Here is a 22,445-nt window from a genome sequence, read left to right on the forward strand (position 1 = left end):
GCTGTGTGGGAGTTCCTTCAATTCCTATGAGTTTCCTCATATTTCCCTTGCTTTTTGTACTCATATCTGGGGCCATCTCCATAATGAAAGGGCAGTCTTTGCACTTACCCAGCACTCACTATTAAAGCTGATCCCCACCGCCTGATATGCTGTTCAGGAGATGAACTGGATGGGGACTGGGATTATTTTTAATTGTAGGAATGCAATTCCTTAATGTGGACATACAGGTTGGATTAAAGAGAAGAGTGCCAACTGTGAAAAGCATACCCATGGTTTACATTTTTGAAATTTCAAATAAAATAGCACAGCTTCTTTTTGTTTAGTATTAGTTGAATTGAATTAGGCCAGCTGTTTGATACTAAAGTTTAAATATTTTCAGCTACCTCTAGGAATCTATCATTGATTTCATGAAAAGTAGACTTTGTAGGACCAGAACTAGCTTTTGTTTAAGGAATTGGTTTATTTGTGGGCTGTAGAACCAGTTTAAGGTTTATTCTTTCAATGTGACAAATTTACTGATCAGTCTACAGATGCTTCTGTATTTAGGAGTTTCCTGAAGTGCTCACGAAAGAGTGGTCCATTATATACTTCCAAGAAGGTTCAATGACTTGTGTTGCTCTTTTAAGTTGCTGATATTTAGGATTTATTGTTGTAAAGGGCGCTGTTATTGTGTGTTAGAAGGTCATTCACACGAAGGCATGGATGATTTCTGAATAGGTAACTTTTAAAACCCTTTTCTGCTTGTTATCAATGAGTAAAGTTTTATATGCCACAATGCTATGAGTAATGAAAAATGGAGAATAGGTAATAACTGCTGTATATCAAGAAATATGCTCATTCTTTCCAACTATTTATATGTAAATTGGTTTGCATGCAATGCACTCTGGATATACATTGATGTATACCTAAATAGTAAAAATTAATCCTATGTGCAATCAGGTAATTATTTAAGCAACTGTGATTAATTCTTATGTAACTGACAAGTTTAAAAAGCATCACTGCCAATGGAGAGTTATTGGATGGATTTGCGTCTGTCTTCTTCCAGCCACAAAGCACCAGTTTTTGCACGTTTCAGAAAGTCTGCCAAACAGGAGCCCCCATCCCTGAACATATACACTAAGTAGTAGCTAAGCTGCCTACTGCCTGGCTCCATCCTGTTTGCTTTGTCAGTTACTGTCAAGTAAAACCAGCAAAATGTCTATAGAATTTGAGACTTACTTGAAGCTGGTAACCCTACTACCACCCCTGCACATACCAAAATGTTTGATTTGCCTGATTACACTTTTATAGGCAATGCTTCTTGTTGTAGAAAGTCCGGTAAGATCAATTGTTTGGCGGTAAATAAAACAGCCTTTGTTTGATCTGAAAGTAGTTGTTTTGTTGATCCAATGCCTTGTACGCAGGCATGCATGCATCAATCATTCTTGCTGTGCAGGTTGGTGAGTGACCACATCAAGGCCTCCAATTGAGTGATCATAATATCAGCTCCAAAACGCACCAGGGAACTGACATGACCTCACTCCTAAGCAAAAGGTTGTGGACCTTTCTAGCACTGAAACATAATGCATAATGAAACTCCATCAACTGCTTCTCCGGATGGTGAACAAAATTTGGTGAAGCGTGTCAGCTCCTCCATTAAATAGAAATTTTCATTTCAATGAGATCTATTAGTTTTGCTGCAGAGAAATGTCAAGTAATGCCGTTAGCCTCCCAAAATGTCTTTCAGATTTTGGAATAACCATTTTCAGCTGCTCTTGCCTCAACAAAATCTGTTTTTTATTTCTTCTCAACAGTGGTTTGACAAGAAAGGTAGAGATTTCAGGGGATGATGGACCATTGGGGATCCATGTTGTGCCTTTCTATTCTTCTCTTAGTGGACGGTAAGTTTAATGATAAAAGGATAAAGAAGAAGGAAAATCCCCTGCTAATTGAAGTTATCTCAACTGTCACACATATGCATTTTTTAAAGAGAACGCTAGCATTACAGGTGACTTCTAACCTAAGAATCATGTGTTCTGAAAAACGAAAGAAATTCCTTAGGTCCTTGAAGACTTTCGTTTCCGTTATGGAATATTTAGCTTATCCAACTCAGCCCATGTAAACTTGTGAACAGGGCCCTATCTACATAATGTATTGATTTCTCTTACTCTACTGTCAGGTCTAGTTTTGCAAGAGGTGCTGCATAATTTTTTGGAGCTATATAAATAAAACAATAATAATAATGTTCTGTACCTGTTTTTACATTTTGGTATGGGGAGAAGCAAATACTTACATTTGGTTAATAAAGTAAATTTGGCATCATATCTAGTTATGGCTGCAATAAAGTTCCCATGATCCCCCCAGCTTTAGGTAGACAAGTTCAAAATAGTTAAAGAGCTACCTGTTGGACAGGTATTTGAGCATTCCTTAGCTCCAAAGCATAGCTCATTAGAGTCGCCCTTTTTTTTTTGATCCTCTGGAGTTCTTTTCTAAGAGATCAGAATATTGGTGGGTATGAATGTATCACAGCATTCTACAGTTCTAAACTTTAAGAAAATGCAGCACACACGAAAATCTCATTCTTTGTCTATTTGGAATATAAGGAGGTTTGTTTTTTTTTCCTCGCCAATGTACGTCCAGAGTTTCCTATTGGTATCCAGTGTTTTTATTGGTGCTCTTATATTGGAGAAGTCGTTTTCACAGTCGTTTTTAAATAATTAACTGAGATATAGGAATACACCTTTCGCCTTTAAGTCACCCAACAATGACGTCTTGACTTTATAGCCCGTTTCTCTAAACCTTACAATTTTATGCTACTTATTTACCTTTTGACTTGTTTTTGCCCTAAGTTTTGTCCTTAAAACATTACAGTTCTGGTCACGTGTCAGATATTCTGAAAATCTAGTAATCCTCATACCTTGGAACTACCTGTCCATAAGGGAGCTAGCCCCCAGTATGGTAATTGCTTACCATATCCCATTTTTGCATTGGCCACCTTTTTAAGGGGCATTCTGACAGATACTGCCCCATCAACAAAGAATACATGATAAAGTTCTTTAACATTATCTGCTCATAAAAATAAAATCTAGATGAAAGTTTTGGCTGCTTGAAGCACCTGGTCACTTGTAGGAAAGGTTTCTATCGAAATCAATCCTCACTAGAGCTGGCTGGTGGTGAGTATGCATGCATGCGCACTGATATGCAGGAGATACCTTCAGCTGCATGCATATCCCGACAGCTGAGGGATGGGGAAAGACATCCATAGTAAGGATTCTGATTTAAAGGTGACACTCAGCTCTCATATCCATTAAAATGCTGTAGCGTACCTTTAATAGCACGGTTTTTATCATTTCCTGGTATAGCTATCACATTAGACAAATTGTTTCTACTTGACTGGCCATATGTGACTTTTTCTTTGTTAATTAACCTTTCATAGCATGGTAATCATTTATGAAATAATATAGCATGCAAATACTGCTCAAATAAAGGTTGGGGGAAGGTCCAAATATCTGCACATATGGCATTTCAGTCAGTGCTTGTAATGTAAGTAATGTAAGTAAGCATTGAGCTGCATTAAATTTTAACTGTGGCAGTCACCTGCACAGCCGGCAGTGGCCAAGGAACATATGATACATTAGCAATAGAATTAGACTTACAGCCCTGCTTGGGTTTTAGTCATGGGGAGAGTCATAATTACTATCATTAACCCTATACAGTGCCAATGAGCAGGACCTCACAGGGTCATATCAATTGAAAATTAATATCATACATGCTTTTGCACAACACAACAAATGTATATGGTTTTCTTCCTCAAACCCGCTTAAAGGAAAACTTTAATATTAAGGGATAATGTGTTTCCCCTTTTTTCTAAAATCCATTTATAATAGGCTTCGTTTTATGCCTTCCAAAAATTAAATCTCATTTTATAGTCAGAAACTACTAATATTGCTATCCCAAAATGGAATATATGGCACCCATGTTTTTTGAGTGTCTTCAATTCTTTGTTTTATATCTTAATAGCCTTTCTTATCTGCTTAGGTCTTTGGGATTGTATATTCGAGGAATAGAGGAAAACAGTCGTTCTAAGCGAGATGGTCTGTTCCAAGAGAATGAATGCATTGTAAAAATTAATAATGTTATACTTCTAGACAAATCTTTCACGCAGTAAGTATGGCGAAATGTTGACAACATAGCTTTTAGCATAACTAACCTCATTAATTAGAAATACCTATAGCGTTGGCTTTTTGTTTGCCAATAAATGGAATTGTTTTGGAGACATTTAATGTAAAAGTTAACAAACGCTAGGAAATAAATAATTATGGAGTTCCTGAAAAAAAGGAAGTTAGTATAGATTTCCCCATAGTAAACAAAAGGATGTTTTGTTAATACACACACACACCTTATTTTAGTCTGTAAAATAAGATATATTAGTTTACTAGTGCACATGTCCATCATTGAAAAAACATGGCAAAAATCTTTGGTTTTCCACCTTTCTTTCTCCCTCTCCCCTTTGCTATCTCCATGTGTTTCTCTCCTTAACTTCTCTCTGTTTTCCCTACTCTCTCTTTCCCTTCTCTCCTACCTATCTCTCTTCCTCCTCACCATACATTCACACACTCTGCCATCATACAGTGACACACCAAATAACGTCATACACTAACATACGCACTCTGACATTTTACACTAACACATACTCTAATACCATGCACTTACACACATACATACATACATACATACATACATGTAGCTCTCCCTCCCAATGTCATCTTCAGTTCACGCACTCTATATGATCTACCATGCTACTGCTATCCTAATACTGCAGAGTCATGTAATGTGTGTTATGTGACCCTGCTGGGTGCTGGGTCAAAGCAGAAGGGGCAGGAAGGGGCTAGGAGGATAAGAGAGGAACTAGAAGGTATTGATCAGAACAAGGGGGAGGAGCGGGTAGATCAATGCCGAGGGGTGCTGGAGGGAGCGGTTAAAAGCAGAGTGGGCAGGGAGGAGCTAGAGGGGTTGGAAGAGGGTAGCAGTGGACATTAGAGAGACTGGGAGGGCAGTAAAAGAGACATGTACATCTGTACTATGATCGGTCCAAATATATTAGATTTACCCCCATTTTACAAATCCTACGTTATGCATCTGAGGAAGAACTAAAAAGTTAATGCTAATTACCTGTGCTTTTTGGCATATATTAATAAAACATATGTACTCAGGTTTTGACTTAGACTATTGGAATATCCCTCCCTCATTTCAAACGCCATGGTTATGAATACCATTCATTACCAAAAAACTGGGAACAATTGCAGTGAAATAATAATATTTCTTTTGGAAAAAGAAGCATTAATAAAATATCCTTCCAAACACCCATTATATACACCCTCTTGGTGTGTTATATCAATGAATTGTAACATGTGGGCTGTACAATAAGTATCTCTTAGTACAGTAAGGGATTTTAGTAACGTTTGTTTTATAGATCTCAAGAAATCTTCCGTCAAGCAATGAAACAGCCGAATGTTCTTGTGGAAGTTATCCCATCACAAAACAGAGAACTGTATGAAAAGTCAGCCATTGCTTCTTTGCCTATTTTGGATAATGAAGATAATGATGACATCCCAAATATAAAGCCTCCTCCACCTCCCACCAATGGACAATTAAAGATGGCCGGACAGACAAATGGGCTGGATTCTCAGGGTTTTATGCAACCTCCCCTGAGTCCTGACCTGGTTTCTCAAAGTGGCCAGTTCTCTCCATCATTTTCTCCTCTTGTGTTTGGGAATAAGAAAAATGCCATGAAAATACGAATTGACCTCCAAAAAGGTATTTGGAGTGGTATCCATGCTTTCTAAGTGTTTAGCTTAATTGGTTAGGCACTCATGTCTACTTGGTTTATTAACATAAAAACATAGAATTTACTCCTACCGTAAAATCCTCAAGGATTAGTAGGTCATTTGTCTTATTTTCAGGATAGCCCATGCATGTTTAACCTTTTAAGGGACTTGGTTGGGACATATTTTTCCCCAGGACATCATTACTATAGATTTAAGGTCCCATAACATTATATAATGGTAAAAATACAATTACAGACCCTTGCAATGCAGGGGCTCAGGTAGGGGCAGTGTTTCTTGGTGCAAAATGCATGCCTTTGAAACCGACCATAATCTGCTGTTACTAATATCTATAATTTTTTATTATGGTGCATACACAAGGTGCCTGTTAACGTATCACAGATTGATATTATTAGCTCCATAAAATAAGTGCACATAAATGAGCACTATTGAGCACTGATTTCAAAAGTTAAAAATGTTCGTAAACGAAGATTTCAAACAGCATACAAACATGGGGATGGTCCCTTCAACACAGCTCAGAATGGGGCCCATGATTTTGTGTAATGCCACTGTTTTGTTTTGCAGGTCAATGTAATGGGACCTCTCCAAGCTGTTGACCTCTTTCATGTTGCAAACCCATTCTAATAAATCTGGAATGTTCTACCATCTAATATGTGTTGTGTTTAAAACCTGTTTTCTGCCTCTTTGCTCCAGGTGCAGATGGGCTCGGATTCACTGTGGTCACCAGAGACTCCTCTCTGCATGGGCCTGGGCCTATTTTTGTTAAAAATATCTTGCCTAAAGGGGCTGCAATAAGGGATGGACGATTATTATCCGGGGACAGAATATTGGAGGTAAATGAATGCTGTCCAATGTTCCATTACTGTATTTTTTTTTATCTGTGAATTAGCCAAAATGAAAGGTCAGGAACACTCAGAATTCTCATTTAAAACCTATCACTCTGCTGTTTAGACATAACATATTTAACATCTGCGGTGTTCTCCGGCTCATCGTAAGCAGAATGTTGCTGATCAAAATGGAATTGCCAAAATTAGACGAGATAACTGCAGAAAATGTTGGAACATGAAATTTGTATTGCAAACATTAAAATAAACTCGCTAAATTCTAAATCAAAATAATTTAAAAGCAATTTCATTCCCAGTTTGCTTTCAGGATTCCTATGTTTTTAAATATACTTTTGACACTGCTCACCTGCTTTAGCTCTGTGTTTCCATAGCAACATGATTCTAAGGCAAAAGCTTGTTGATTTTTATTGTTGATTTACTCTTCTGGGTGCCTTTTTACTTGGAATTGGACATTGCTAAATATGTCTGCTTTTTTGTCATTTCTTACAAAGGTCACTTGATCTGTAGTAGGAAAGTAAAAACAACATACCACTGGGGTAGTTAGACAATGACCCTGCATCCTCTCAGAAACCTGTGCCGTGCTTTTTTTGTGACAGAGGTTTGTGAGAACTGTAGTTCCAGTAATTCCTTGAGGATTTTAGGGATTACCATATTTGCTTGATTACAAAATGACCCCAAATTTTGTATTTTATCGAAAGCAAAAATGAAAAGACAACACATTGAGAATAAACAAATCAAAACTACTGGTTTTGTCAAAAAACATTGTTTAATTATTACAACTCCTAAAAAACGTATTCTCTACACAGTATAAAATCTTATATACTCACCTGCCTATCAGTCTGTGGCTCAGAGATAAGTAGCACATTTTTAGGAACAATATGTCCCATGATGCTCAGTCAACTTTAAGGCATCTTGAGAATCATGGGAATACCTGGGAACTGTCGGAGTTTCGCCTGGTGAACTCCAGGAGAAGCGCTACTTCTCCGGGTTGACACCTGAATGCTCCGGGTTGCGGGAACATGGCCTGACACAAACACCCTCCCTGCCCATTTCTATTGAAATTGGGGTGTTTCCTGCAATGTCATCGAGAACACCCACTGACATCAGGTAGCCGGAGCCTACAAGATCCCAGGTATGGTCATGGGATACGTAGTCCACAAAGATTTGTCCGTATTTAAACCAGCTGTTCTCCACAGCTTTTGAAGAGGAGCACAGAGAGATAGGCAGGACTGTGGGAGATCATGCTGTATTATGCAGCATACACCTTGTGAAGATGGTTCCTTAGTGGTGGGGTCATATGAGCGCTGTGTAACTCACAACCACATATTGACATGAATACTTTTTGGACTCTACGCCCACCTTCCCCCTTTTTTTCTGCATGTTAGATAGCATTATGTTTTTACACAATTATTGATTCTGATCTCTTAGAAAGGGGCATATCAGGACTGGAAATGAGGCCACAGGGATTTCTGTCCCTCTAGAGTGACCTGCCTCTAGTATGGCAGCCCAGAAGCTACCACCTCTTTGGGCCTGTCTACCTAGGAAGATGACACCATTCCCAGCACCCCCGTCATTCAAACGCCCTGGGCAGCGGCCTGCAATGTCTGGTGCTAAGACTTGCCCTCAGTTGACACACAGATCTCCTAGGGCCACAGATAGACTAGAAGGCTAATTGGCCGCAGAGATCCAGAGTTGAATGGCACCTGGGGACTTTAGCCTGGTCACGGATGTGAACCTTTTGCCTGTATTGTTATACCACAAAGAAATAAAGCATACAGCGCATAAGATATGTACTAACAGCACTGCTCACTTAACATGCATACGATTTTTAGTTAGAATTGTCCCATTTTACGCATGTGACAACACAGCTATCAATTTCAATTAGGATTTTATTTAACAGACTTGAACTGTGTCTGATGTCTTGTATTTGTAACAAATATGGAAAGCTGTTAACTAAAATGAAAACATGAAGGTATTCCCAGTTTATAGCAAAAAACAAATATTCTCTGGAAATAGCTTTTGTTAAATTGGAAAATATTACTTAGGTTGTTGAAATGAGATGTCTGATTGTTCATTCTTTTATTCATGTAGGGCAGTGTATCCAATCTTCTCAGAAAGTGGCATTATTTTATTTTTTTCCCCCTTCAAATATAATTGTTAAACTAGATGGATTTATTACAGTGTCTTGAGTTGTTCCAGAAAATGAATTAATTCATTCTGTGTAAATATAGACATCCGTTTTCAGTAGGGAAACCTGTTTGAAGTTACAGAGGAAACTTAGAAAATGTAGACTCCAGTAGAACTTTTTTTGTTTTATGATTTTTTTATTTGAAATATGCCATTTCATGTTTTTTACCAGCCTTGCAAAATGTCTTTATTCATGATACAACTTTGATCTGTCAGTTACCTCTCAGTTCACCTGCTTTAATTAGGGTCAAATGCCCATCGTTTCAGTTGGCTTGGGAAACAGATGGTGACACTAGTGAAATTTAGTGAATGCCAGGGTGATTTCATGTTACCCAACCAAAACATCAACTAGGTCCTTAAATCATTATAACACCTTGTATTTTAACAATGCAATTCTGTGATTTATTCATAAAAGAGCAGTTTATTTTTTATTTTTATATAATTGTAATCATAATACAATAACACCATGGCAAACGATCTTGAGTCTCAAGGAAATGTGTTTGAATTTATTTCTAGGTAAATGGAAAAGACATGGTCGGAAAAACGCAGGAAGAGCTGGTCGCCATGCTGAGGAGTACCAAACTGGGTGATACCGTTTCACTGGTCGTTGCACGGCAGGATGAAGCCCTTCTACCTCGTGAACTGGTAATATTATTATTATTATTATTATTATCACACGGTTAGACTGTCCGCCTCTCAGGCAGACTTCTGGTCATGGGCTGCAAATACAGTATATGGAAATCTGTAATGATTTACTGCCAGTCTGTGAAACTTTATTTCCATCCCCTGGTGACATCAGCAGCTATGGGATGTAATTTTTGCCATGGATATCACACAGCTCCTGATTTATAGAGAACTCCATGAATATATCTAACTCTCGAGAAAATGTATGAATGATTTAGAACCGCCGTGACAAGTCATAAAATTTAACCCCGCAGAACTTAAAAGGCATACCAAGGTAAAGTGGCATGGTGATTTGATCCCAGTATGATAAATGCTTGGCTTAACTCATCTGTTATTGTATTACTCATGACGTGTCTGTAAACACTTGCTAATATAACTAATAAGAACTGAGCTTTTCTTGACTTATAATACCAGTAATGATACAACTCCAGTCCATATTAAATGGTATAATTTTAACTATACTTTTCTCCTATTTAATTGTCCAAATTATAAAAAAAGAAATTAGTTTTTCTTCAATTGTAGTATTGGAAATCTTACTAATTCAGTCCATTTAATTTTCAAATTGTTTTGAATACTTTTTGTTCTTATAGTTACCTAATCACAGATACGCTTTTTGAAATCCTTTTGGGATATTGAAATACAATTATATTATAATATGTTATATTATATATAGTTTCGGCTAACGGGAGAAACAGCAAGGGAAAGTCTCACAATTTCATTGTTTTGGGTAAAAGGAGGCATGTAATCGTCCAACTTTATGAAATAGGGCAATTTGTTTAGTTGCAGGATTTAAAAATAAGATATTTAGCAAATGCAAGGTGTTTGTTGATTGAAATTGACTTACAACAGTAAAGACTGCCTCTCAAGGTACACGGCATTAAACATAAATCCTTCATGGTGTCCATGCTGCATTCATCTATTTTATTCAGATATGTAAGAAAAATTAAACCGACTGTATTGCCTGTAAATATGGTTTCCACGTGTGGAGCCATACACATTTTTGTTTAGAAACATCATTTTCTTTCTTTCTTTCTTTTTCTTGCACACCCGTCAAATAATGTTCAGACACAGTTTTGTTTTATAGAAAATTCCTTCATTAGATCATGGGAAATGTATATTTCAAAACCTAGAAGGTCCAAATCTCTTAGGGTACATTTGCAGATAATGACTGGAGATATGCATCCGCTGTTTTGGAAGTCTAACAAAGAGTTCTTTTCAATGGTGTGTATCACACTTGTAGCATCTTGTCTGCAATGCAATTGTCTCCTCAGAAAATAATATATAACAGTAAGCAACACTAGTGTTTTACCTTTAAAAGAATAATAGGCACTTATTATGGCCGAGTAAAAAAAAGTAAATGCTTAGCAGATGGTTTCCCTTTGTCGTTCCTGTTATTAAAATATTATAATAATGTAAATATAAAATAGTTTTAATTTTATAAATAATCATTGTATTAAATTTATATATATATATATATTTCTTGATGAATTGTTTATGGCTTATATAGAAATAAGCAAACATTACTTTATAGGATGTTTCTCAAAAACTGCAACACACGTGGTCTATCCTCACTGCACACTTATTCTAGTAAAAAATTAAGAATAAACGTCAATAGGAATGGGAGCAAAGGATTAAAATGGCTTTTTCCAAGCACAGTGATGTTTTGGTTATAATTATCCCTTAAGTGAGATGATTTTTTTGGAGGGAGTACTCATTTTTCATATTTATCAAGTTGTCATTAATCAAGGTCTTAAATTTCCTTCCTTTACTCAAATGTCCTAAACAGTCTCAAAGGTCCACCTTTTTTCTGTCTGCAACTCTGGGCCACGTCTTTTGAATCCCCTGCCTATACACGGCAAGCAATATCAATTCCGTTATAGACAAAGAATGTCCTGTTCTGCCTTATCTTGATTGATGTAGGTGTGTGTGTATATTTGACCTCTTATTGAGGGGCAGGCAGGATGGAGGTCTGGCCAAATGCTTCCTTCTCTTGTCTATGAAATGAATTGTCTTTTTTCATCTGAACGGCAAAAATGAGACTTGTGGCTTTCACCAAATGGCCTATCTTGTCCTTTCATCCCATATCTCACTTTCCATGCTGCACATTGTTATTACATTGGTTTATGTGTTTCCTTATTGTCTCTCTCTCTCGTTTGTATGTACTATATATATGCAAAAGTGTGGCCAACACATGCAGACAGCAGTCAGGGGAAGTTGTGAGAAAGGTTAATTTCTGGCTTCTGACCTTATGGAATTTCAGAATATGCACAGGGGTTTTCACTGACATAATGTAAACCTCAATTCCGTGGATTTCTTATCTGTGATTACTTAAAATCAATGAATCATTCCTGAAAAATGTCATCTTAACTGGTGTCTGAAAAACGTTGTTTTTATACAATTATGACCGGATACTAGTAAGCAGGTAGTCTTTCTGGTGTTTTTAAACTTCTTGTTGGCGTACTACAGAAGCACCTTAAACTTCAAATGAATGTATATTTTTACCCTTTTTCTTGCCACAAATAGAGAACAACTCTGGCTTGTTATCCATCTCTCCACCTAATGTATCGGTTTGTCTTAGTCTGTCAATTCTCGTCTTGTCGTACCCCTTGAACTTATGAATTGTATTAAGCGCTGCGTAAATTGTTGGCGCTATATAAATAAAATAATAATAATAATAATAAAACATGTTTTAGCCATTGTTATTTAAGAGTATTTAGATGTTATTTACATTTTCAATGTTTTTAACTATTTACTAAAGCAATGAGGGTGTGGGTCACCTACAGGGCAAAAAAAGAAAAAAAAACCTTTTAAACCACAATTGCTGTTGAATTTGCATGTAAAATATCTCGTAGGCTACTAGGGCGAGTTGTAGTGATGAGTTGCAGGCCTGTTTGCAAGGATAAAATGCCCTTGTTAATTACTAATAAAGAAATGAGACGTAATTTTGTTGAAAAATATGTATGTATGTACAGTTCTACTTATTAAGCACTAACAGATGCTTTAATATTTTGACATAAAAATGTTAAAGCATGTCATTAAGTACAGTAGGTATTTTGATTGGGGGTACAATAGGTATAAGTATGTTAGGAGTAATCAGAGTGTTCAACGGTTTGCATATATGTGTTTTGTTTGTGGGCTGGAGTAGCAGAGCTTGTTGGATGTATACTTGGTTAGCATATAGCCTTAATTGTAATATATTTTATTTTATTTAGATACTTATCATGTTACTGAGATTGTTACTCAAGAACTGTAGTGAAAAGAATTACTAAAGAAAACCCACAACTAATCTTTTAAGTGCTGGTTTACACGTCAAGTGGTAGAATTAATCTCACATGTTGATCATCCGAGAGATGTGTTTGTAATAGAATCATCTGTTTTTATAGCATTTTGTTGTCAAAGCTTAAGAATTTCATTGTTTGTTCTCATTTAAGGCAGATTCCTAGTGGATAATCCCAGGATTTAACAGGTTAATAATTACATGGAACTAATTAGCTCTAATGAACCAGTTCTTTGCATTTGAAAACCTTTTTTCAAAATATGGATTAGAAGCAATTTTCCGATTTGCCTTTCTGGATGAGACTTTTGTTTGTATATTTTTCTTGCCCAGTTGGATTTTAAAATAGTGCTTTGAAAGGCAAGCATTCTATGCATTAAGCCACAGACTTGTAATAAGTGCGAACTGATTGACTACAAGATGTTTTGGAAACAAAAATCGGCTAATTAATCCCAAATTTCCTTGTTTAAACCAAATGTTCCAGCTGGCCAGCCATAGAGTAAGCATTGGTTATCTGTAGCCTGCCATGTTCTTGGACTTTTCTTACCTGTGAAATCTCACAGAGGAACGCTGCATTTGGATGGCTTTCTGGTGTATCTGTTATATTTCTGAAAGAAGAAAAAATTGTATATAAATGTGTGTTCCATTAAAGAGGGACAGCCACCATTTCTGGGGGGATGAGATCAAAGTATCAGGTTAAAAATAGGTATTCTCTGTAATGTGTGTGGGAATCCCAGGAAGTCAGCTGATCGGAGATGCTGGAACCACCATGTCTTGCACCAACACTCCTACCTCGGCCAAAAGTATTGTTTTAGATAATGCACCTTTCGTATTGCAATGTTTGATGGAAAACATCTTGACCACGTCCGCATGCGTTACATATTGAGTTGCACACTTGTGTTTGGTTGTTTGGCTATTTGCGCTTCTGAACTGGACGCTGAGTATAAATTCCAAGTAAAACATGAAAAAAGGAACACGCATCCTGGAACAAAATAGCCAGTGTAGCAAACCTATGAACAGGATGCCCAGGATTCGCTGGAAGCGTGTGTCCGCTGAAGGTTGTATACAGTTAAGGTTTGTGGATCTTGCTAAAACAGGGGAAATGGTTTGGTGTCCACCCAGACCACTAGACTCCAGCTGCTCTGACATGGAACATCCCAGCTTTTCTTAAATGATGCAAAATTAAGGCAAAGCTGTTATGTTTAGAGCCTGTGGGGAATTAATGTATATTTTCTATGCAAAATCATGTCATTTGCATTAACATACTTAAAAAAAAATTAAATAAAAAAAAATAAAAAATAAAAATATTAAAGGTTGTGTCTTGCATGGCATTCCATTCAGACTAAACCTTAAGACAGATTTCCAAACCTGTCTTTCTCTAATTTTATCTTTGTGCTAAAGCTTTGTCCTATCATTCAACGAGTAGGTGAAAGACTTTTACCAGTCGTATTAAAAGCTAAGCGTTGTAGTCATCCACCTTATATCACGAGAATAAACCTGACATGTCAAAAACTCTTGAAGGTCATGCTTCAGTGCAGAAACTACAGCAGTAATATACCTTCTGGTGGCAGAACTACATCTGAGTAATGTGCAATTATAGAATACTATGTGCAGACACAGGAAGGCAAAGCACAGTGTGAAATTGGTATTACAGAGGGCAACAAGAATGATTGAAGGTTCAAAATATGATTGGAGATTAGCCAGACTTGACATCTATAAGTTGGGAGTAGAAAAAGTAAAGATGACCTCCCCAATATCCCCATCGTACCACAGAAAAGAGAAGAATTATATTGATTCCTGCAAGCTGTTTGAAATAATAACGAAGAGTAAAACAATAGGTCATGCGCAGGAGTTTAGCTGAAGAGCAGACCGCTCTATATATCTTGCAGTGTTCTGCCCGAGCTAGAAATGCAAACAGCTGACGTGTTAAATAAGAACAAAGCATAGATCTAATGATAACATTACCATTAATATATTGTTTCAGAAAACCCCACCTTTCTATGGAAAAAAACTTTTGATTACTGTTTATAATCAAAATATTATATATGGTTTTCCCTAGACTAGAAACATACATTTTAATAAGAAAGTATACTTTCTAAGTAAGCTATGTATGATAATCTTCAAAATATATGTAATTCTATTTCTGTCCATTCCCAATTTTTTTTTTGTTTTCAGCGAAATGGGGAAAATATAATATGTATTTTTTTCACGTTATAATCTCCCAAATTTCAGATATATGTATATATGGGACAAAACATTGGGGCTTATTTGATACTGGCCTGTTTTGATTTGTAGTTATATCCCCTTATCCACATGTAATCTTCCATATTGTCCCAGCAAAGCTGCAGAAAGCATCCATTGTGTTTTGACTTGACATAAGATTAGATATTTTAGGCAAGTCTTAGGATTTATTACATTTTATTCACTGATAAGGAATCTGAACATTTCCCAATATCCACTTTTTAATTTATCAATTTATATATTATTCTGGAAGGGTCTTGAAAAAAATGCATTAGAGATGAGTATTCCGTAACACATCATACGTATTTTGCAATCTAAATATTGCTTGATTTAGAAGAAGAATGCTGTGACCTTATATACACTTTGTTGTGGAATCTTCTGGTTTTTCCTTTAAATTAACCATAAATTATATGTCAAAAAGTGAATACTGAGGCAATAAAAATGTAAATGTGACAGCACTCTCCAGGAATGCAGCTTAGGTGCACCCATGTGAACTGAACTCAGGGGTTTGCAAGCAAAGTTTAGGGATTTTAAAATGTTTAGTTTAATTCATATGTACCATGAAATCTTGAGTCTTATACGCATCTGTGTAATACATATTCTAATTTCAGAATAAAATTTTTCCAGAAAATGTATATATTGTCCACATTTTGCACATATGGATAATATACACCCTCTTTATCCCCTTAACGACAATCCATGTACATGTACGGCGTGACGATGCAATGTGGTAGTGACAATCCCCGTACATGTACGTGGTAGCGTTATTTGCAGTTGATTGCGGCGTTTTTGCCGCGATCGGCGGCATCGCGGTTTTCCTGGAAGCCTCACAAGTAAGGCTGTCCGGGCAAACAAAAAAAAAGTTTTTCAGACCTTGCAAATCACCGGTCTGTTAAACACGGCCCCCGAGCCAGATTCAAATCTGATGAGGGGCATTCCAGGCTGCCTCTTCATTGATCTATATCTTTATAAAAGATAATTATGTATTCTTTGTGGGGGTGTTTTTTTTTGGTTAATATTGAGAGTGCCTTGTTTTTCTTCAAATTACGGTATATTCTCTTTTAGGATTACATATCCTGCTCCCTACCTTTCAATTCTCAGTCAAAGGGAGGTGGAGCCCATTTGACAAATTTTCTTCCGCTTTGGAATAATTGGTTTGTATTTATCTAATAATTATTAGCATTAATTATTGTTTTATATTATGGCGATGGTAGATTTATAATTAGTGCTGTTTGTTTTTGGAGTCTTTGGCGAAGGCTCTTTATAATATGTGGAAATTCTAGAAAAGGATATTATGTCTTTTTTTTTTTTTAAATCCAAACTTATATTTTTTTTTAGAAATGCGTATTCTTTGTAACTATGGTTACTTTATACCTTTGATGTCGAGATAAAGCATTAAGTAGATATAGCTCAGCACAGTCACCATGAAATATCTAGATTTCGCATTTCGAATACATTACTTTGTTTAATAATTACTTATGCTAATACATTCAATAAACATAAATCACCCTCACCTAGGGGCCTGCAGGTCTTCCGGGCCTTAACTAGAGATGTGGGGAACTTCTCATAAATAGTGGAAAACTGTTTTATTTTGTAAGACATGTTTGTGTGTGTGATTTAAGTATTCTTGCAAGGATTCCTACACGAGGGAGGACTTTAAAAAAAATAATAATGTTGAAATATAATGAAATCAGAACAATGCCTGTTTTACATTACATGATATAAAAAGAGTCCTTAGCAACTTTTTAAAAAAACAATAAATTGCGTGCTACATTTTAGACTCGGTCCAACACAGCCTAATACAAAATACAATGGTAATACTAATACCTAATACAATTCTAATACAAAAATAGCAGTGATTATTAAACATATAATGTTTGTTGAGTATCACAGTGTTATGGAGGAAGTCGGTTACTTCTCCAGATTGTTGCGTTTTTGTTTGTTTTTCTTTTTTGACTATCTTTATTGAATAAGGGATAATGTTCAGATCACTTTTCTTCATTGAGGAAGCAGATTAGTAAATTAATTACGTGACCAACCACAGACAGTACAAAGCTATTATCCTATTAGTCATTTATCCTAATTCTGCTAGTATTTCCTGCCAGCTGTTGTCATGTAACAGCGGGAGAGGTAGCTGTCTGCTAAACTCAGGAGACAACCTTGATTTGCTTAATTGCCTGAGACCATGTAGAGTGCCCTCTAATTAGAACATTCCGCAAGGTGCATCTTTGTATAACAGAAGACTCAGTACATCTGCTGGTCTAAGTTTAATCATGACTTCCTTAAATGACCCCCCTCCCGAAGCAAAGAGGTTAAAGAAGACTAATTATATCCCAAGGTGAAATGACTGATAACATATTTACAATAATCCATTTTTCCAAATGTAATAGATAGGCATTTAGATTGTAAATTAGCACTGCAGTAAGGTAAGTTGTTGGTATATTTTACATAAAAAGGCTTGTTTTCTAGTTAAAATGTATGAAATACTTAAACCTCTTCTGCAAATTCTGAGCTTCTGCATTTGGAAGAAATCTCTGCCACAAAGTTCAGTAATCTGTATAATGACTATCAATTGTATATGTCACCAACTCAAGCTTCCAGTATGTGTGCCAAACCAGGCTACAAATAGATTGTAAGCTCATAAGAGCAGGGCCCTGTTCTCGTTCTGTACCAGTAGTTCTCAAGGTGTGTCGATATTATTATCAAGTTTCTATATTGTCAAATTTAATGTTGTTAATGTTCACTGTCCCTTATTGTAATTTGTGCAACGGAACATGCTGGTTCTCTACCTGTGAGCCCAAAAAGTTGCTGGGACATCACCAGCTACATTTTTTTTGGAAACAGTGCTCAGGAGTTGAGTAGACAAGGTCAGTGATGTAAATGTAGTTGCCAAAACTGTTCTGCAGAATATCAACATTTTGAGGCAGTTTACATAGAATTAAAAACTAAGCCACACGAAGAACCTATTTCCTACTTCCCATAGCAGGCTACTCGAAGCGCTCGCTCAAATGAAGTACTTCACATGGGGATGGGACTATCCACTTACAAACAGCATTAGATTGGTTGGGAGTGTTGCGGGGGAACTTGGGCAGTGAGTAGGTACGATTAAACGCCTCTCTACTGCCCTGGTTCAAAGCGAGACATTGCTTCATCTAGAGGCTCTCAGGGTGTAGGTAAGGTAGTACTGTGTAGTAATGTTCATCTGATAGCATTATACAAAGGAAGGAAGCAATAATCTCTGCTTTAGCAGCATGTCTCTAAGTGAACTGGGAGTTTGGGCTATGAAGTCAGCCCTTCATAGTGCATAGATAATGCAGTGGAATGAAATTACGCAGGATTCTACTGGAACATAGGAGTTTGAGGACATTCTGTCTCCTAAGCATGTTTGGGGCCCTGAAATGCCCATACTAAGGCTGGAGGAATTTGTGGTCTTGGCGGGATCTGCGTATATTGAAATTGATAATGTTTTGCTAAGTCCTAACGGAAACAAGGTAAAAAGTGGAAAAACATTAAAGGTGACTGGTTGGTGGGAAAACTGCAAAGGCCACAATGACCAAGGTTGGCAATGAAAGACAGCTTTGTTTTTCTGTGAAATTAACACGGAAAAGCACACAAGATAAATTACCTGCATTTGCTGCAGACCAGACACAGGAAGGATGCAAGGAAGATCAGCATATTGTCTAGTTTTAATACAATTTACCTACATATAAACATTAACCATTTCAGATCAGGGGAGTTGATATTTACTAAATAAAGGTACAAATCTTATCTCATTATCATTTCTTTGAATTACATTGTAAGCATTATTTCTTTATCCATAAATTATAAAATAATAAAATAATTAAACCACAAAATAGTCGATTGCATGTCAAGAGTTTCTCAGGTTAAGTTACTAAAATAAACACTTGGGGTGAAGTTCACAGAATTTAATGAACGTTATACAGTACTGTTGTACTCCTTTTTAGTAAGTAAATAAATACATATACAGTTAAAACACAATTGGAAATAATGGAAAACCTGTTTCAGTTACAAAAAACTTTTTTTTGTGTGGCATCGATGGATTCTAGGAGCAGCTGTCTTGCTCTTCATGCTCAGTTACGATCCGGAGCTTTCAATGTGGTTAAAGTGAACCTGTCAGTACCAACCTGTAAATAGGGAGTGGAAGGTTATAAGGTTCTCTCGTGAGATGCATGTATGAAATAGAGTTTAACTTTTCAGCATAAGCATTGCGATCAATTGTCTTCAGTTCCACATTAGAGATATTCAGCTCTGCTCCCACTGGCCTTTTCAGATTTGGAAATGGCACTCTGGCGACTTGACATCACTTATCACCACCAAGCAGTCAGGCAAGGGGCAAACAACACATTTCTTGAGGCCAGGTTTGTACGACCTGCCAAGAACATCAGGGCAAAGTGGGACAAAAGAATCCAGTCTGCATTGAGCACGCCGACAGGATCAGTGGTTAAGCGTTTAAGCTTAGTACAAAGGAAAAGATGAATAGCTTAATGCCAACTATGAATATTTCATTAGGTCTGTGTGCCTCATAAAATTGTTGTATATGACAGCTATCAGTGACTTAACCCCCTAGACACAGGTATGCTTTCAAGCCTCTCGGCAAGAGAAGGAAATGTTACCCAACATTGAGCAGCTCCAATAGGACCACACTGACCAGTTTTTCAGGATTCATACATATTCCACTTGTTGATGACCAGCACAGGTATACCTCAGACCCTTCTATTTATACAACCCATATCCTGCTGGGAAGTACTTTACATGCGCCTTGTCAGCAGCATGTGAAATGCATGTCTATCAGTGTGTATTCTTAACAGATGTGTTTTCCTACTGCACAATGAAACCATGTAGGACTCGGACTAAGAGTAATATTGGGGACTCCAATACTGATTCTGGTTGACCACATTATTGCTTTTTTAAACCTGATCTGAGCCAGTAAGACACTGATGGTTTTTGCATAATATGCTGAAGGGAGCTTCAATTTCCCTTCAGATTTAGTCATAAAACCTAATCAAGAAGCATTCTAGTTGTGTCCCCCTAGACAGAGGCATCCATTAAATTACTGAGTGATAGTTTACACCTTCAATGCATCCTTTACCTTGAGTAAATTTTGGAAATAAAAATTGCTTTATACATGGCCCCTTTCCATGCAGAATATCTAGGGTGTCTCTGTATAGTTTAACCCCTTGATGACAATTGCCGGTCCGGGCACGTCACGGAAAAACATGTCGTTAACGACAAATGACGTGCCAGGACCGTCATTTGTTAAAACGGGTAAAAAAATCGATCCGTGATATTTTATCCAAACGGCTTTGCTGTAATGCCTCGACCTCGAGGCATTCAGCAACGTCATGATCAGAATCAGGGGCCATGTCTGGCCCCTCCCCGGGGCGTCAACATCCGCCATACAATGTATAATAGAGATGAAAAGGTTCGCTAGACGGTCTCCAGACCCTCTAGAGAACTCTGGCTCCACTTGCAGGTTGAATACAGGTACAGCATTCAACCATGCAAGTCAATGGAGCCCAGCTTTCTAATCACAGTGTGATTAGAAAAAATAAATTAAACATAAAATAAAATTAATAATAATTAGAAAAAAAATAGTAAAAAACCAGTAAAATGTAAAAATAATTTCCCTCTGATGTCACTATCAGGGGAACCTTCAAGTTGAAAAAAAATGTTAAAAATGTTTTAAAAAAGGCAAAAAAAATTTAAAATATATATATAAAAAATATATTTTTGTGAGCAAGTCCTAAAATTAGCACATTAGCTTAAAACAATTCTCGCATGGAAAGAGTTAAAATACTGGCATATTAAATGCCCATGGGGTGTCTACTTTTAAAAAATGTATGATTTGAATTGGCCGGATTCAACAATGTCCCAATTAACACGGGGGGGAAGGATGGCCACACATCTAATTTCCAATTAGAAAAATGCACACGTACCAAATGTGGCCTTTTAGTTACCCCAAAAAATGACAAACCCATGCATGTGGGGTATCACTGTACTCGGGAGATGTTGCTGAACACATTTTGGGGTGTCGTGTGACAGCGGCATATACCAGGAGCTGTAAATTCATACATAAAGTAGGTGTGTGTGGGAAAAATACACACACAAAAATACTACTGCAAACTTTGAAAAAATGCTGGTGGTAAAATGTGTGAATGCAAAGAGTTAAAATACCAGCATTTAAAATACCCTATGGTGTCTAGTTTTCAAAAATATATGGTTTTGTTGGGCACACTGAAATGGCCCGGCTCAAAGATGTACCAAATAGGGCATGGGCAGTGGATCCCCAAATGCCAAAGTTCAACATTGAAAATGCGCATGCCCCAAATGTGGCCCTTTTGCCCCCAAACAGCCAGGCAAAATCATTCATGTGAGGTATCGCTGTACTCAGGATATGTTGCTAAATACATATTGGGGTGTTTTATGATAGTGACATATACCAGAACCTGTTTATTCATACCTAAAGTAAAATGTGTGTGAAAAAACAAATGCAAAAAAAATGACTACCATAAAGTTTGACAAAGGCTGATGGTAGAATTAGTGCTTGGAAAGGGTTAAAATACTAGCATTTGGAATACCCTGGGCTGTCTAGTTTTCAAAAATATATGACTTGATGGGGTAAATTGCATTGGCTGGCTTCAAAGATACCCGAAATGGCATATGGGGGGGAAGAATTACCAGATTTGGAAAAAATGGCTTTGAAATAGCAAAACGCTACCTGTACTTTTTGCCCCATAATGTGTAGAAAAAAAAGCAAAAAAACATAACATTGGGTATTTCTAAACTCAGGACAAATAGTAGAATCTATTTAGCAGGCTTTTTCATTACCTTTTATAGATGAGTAAAAGATTTTTCAACTAAAAGTTAGAAAAAGTCACTTTTTTCTAAATTTTTCACCATATTTTATATTTTTTTTTAATAGTAAATAATATGATACAATCAAAACAATGTAATCTAAAGAAAGCCCTTCTTGTCCTGAAAAAAACAATATCTAATGTGTGTGGGTTCAGTAAACGGGAAAGAAGAAAATTACAACTAAACACGAGCAGCGCAGAAATGTTAAAACGGCCATTGTCACGAAGGGTACAAAAAGTAAAATCAGCCTTTGTCACGAAGGGGTTAAAGTTAATTTTCTGATCTAGAAATTATTTTCACTATTATACCTGAACCACAATTTCCTCACTATTTCTATTTGCAACTAGACGTGTGCATTCATATTCGGGTGAACATGAAAACAAACGCGGAGGGTGCGTTTTCGTTGTTCAGCCCAAATACCGAACATACGGACATGGCGGCGGCAAAACGTAGATGAAGGCACACAACACGAAGAATCTTGTTTGTCTTCGCCTACTAATCTCCCAGGTCCCT

General features: G+C 36.8%; 1 protein-coding gene across 1 annotated transcript in view; it reads left to right on the plus strand.

The window, feature by feature from the left end:
- LOC149287583 (partitioning defective 3 homolog B-like) overlaps positions 1 to 22,445 on the plus strand; it is a 532,650-nt gene that overhangs the window by 173,665 nt on the left and 336,540 nt on the right. Inside the window, exons 6-10 of the mRNA XM_089492770.1 lie at positions 1,794 to 1,880; positions 4,018 to 4,143; positions 5,453 to 5,796; positions 6,519 to 6,658; positions 9,374 to 9,502. Of these exons, the coding sequence (XP_089348896.1) occupies positions 1,794 to 1,880; positions 4,018 to 4,143; positions 5,453 to 5,796; positions 6,519 to 6,658; positions 9,374 to 9,502 (826 nt within the window). The remainder of the gene's footprint in view (positions 1 to 1,793; positions 1,881 to 4,017; positions 4,144 to 5,452; positions 5,797 to 6,518; positions 6,659 to 9,373; positions 9,503 to 22,445) is intronic.

This window comes from Sceloporus occidentalis, unplaced genomic scaffold (assembly GCF_023333645.1).
Source record: "Sceloporus occidentalis isolate IW3139 unplaced genomic scaffold, rSceOcc1.0.p SCAF_59, whole genome shotgun sequence".
Taxonomy (NCBI): domain Eukaryota; kingdom Metazoa; phylum Chordata; class Lepidosauria; order Squamata; family Phrynosomatidae; genus Sceloporus; species Sceloporus occidentalis.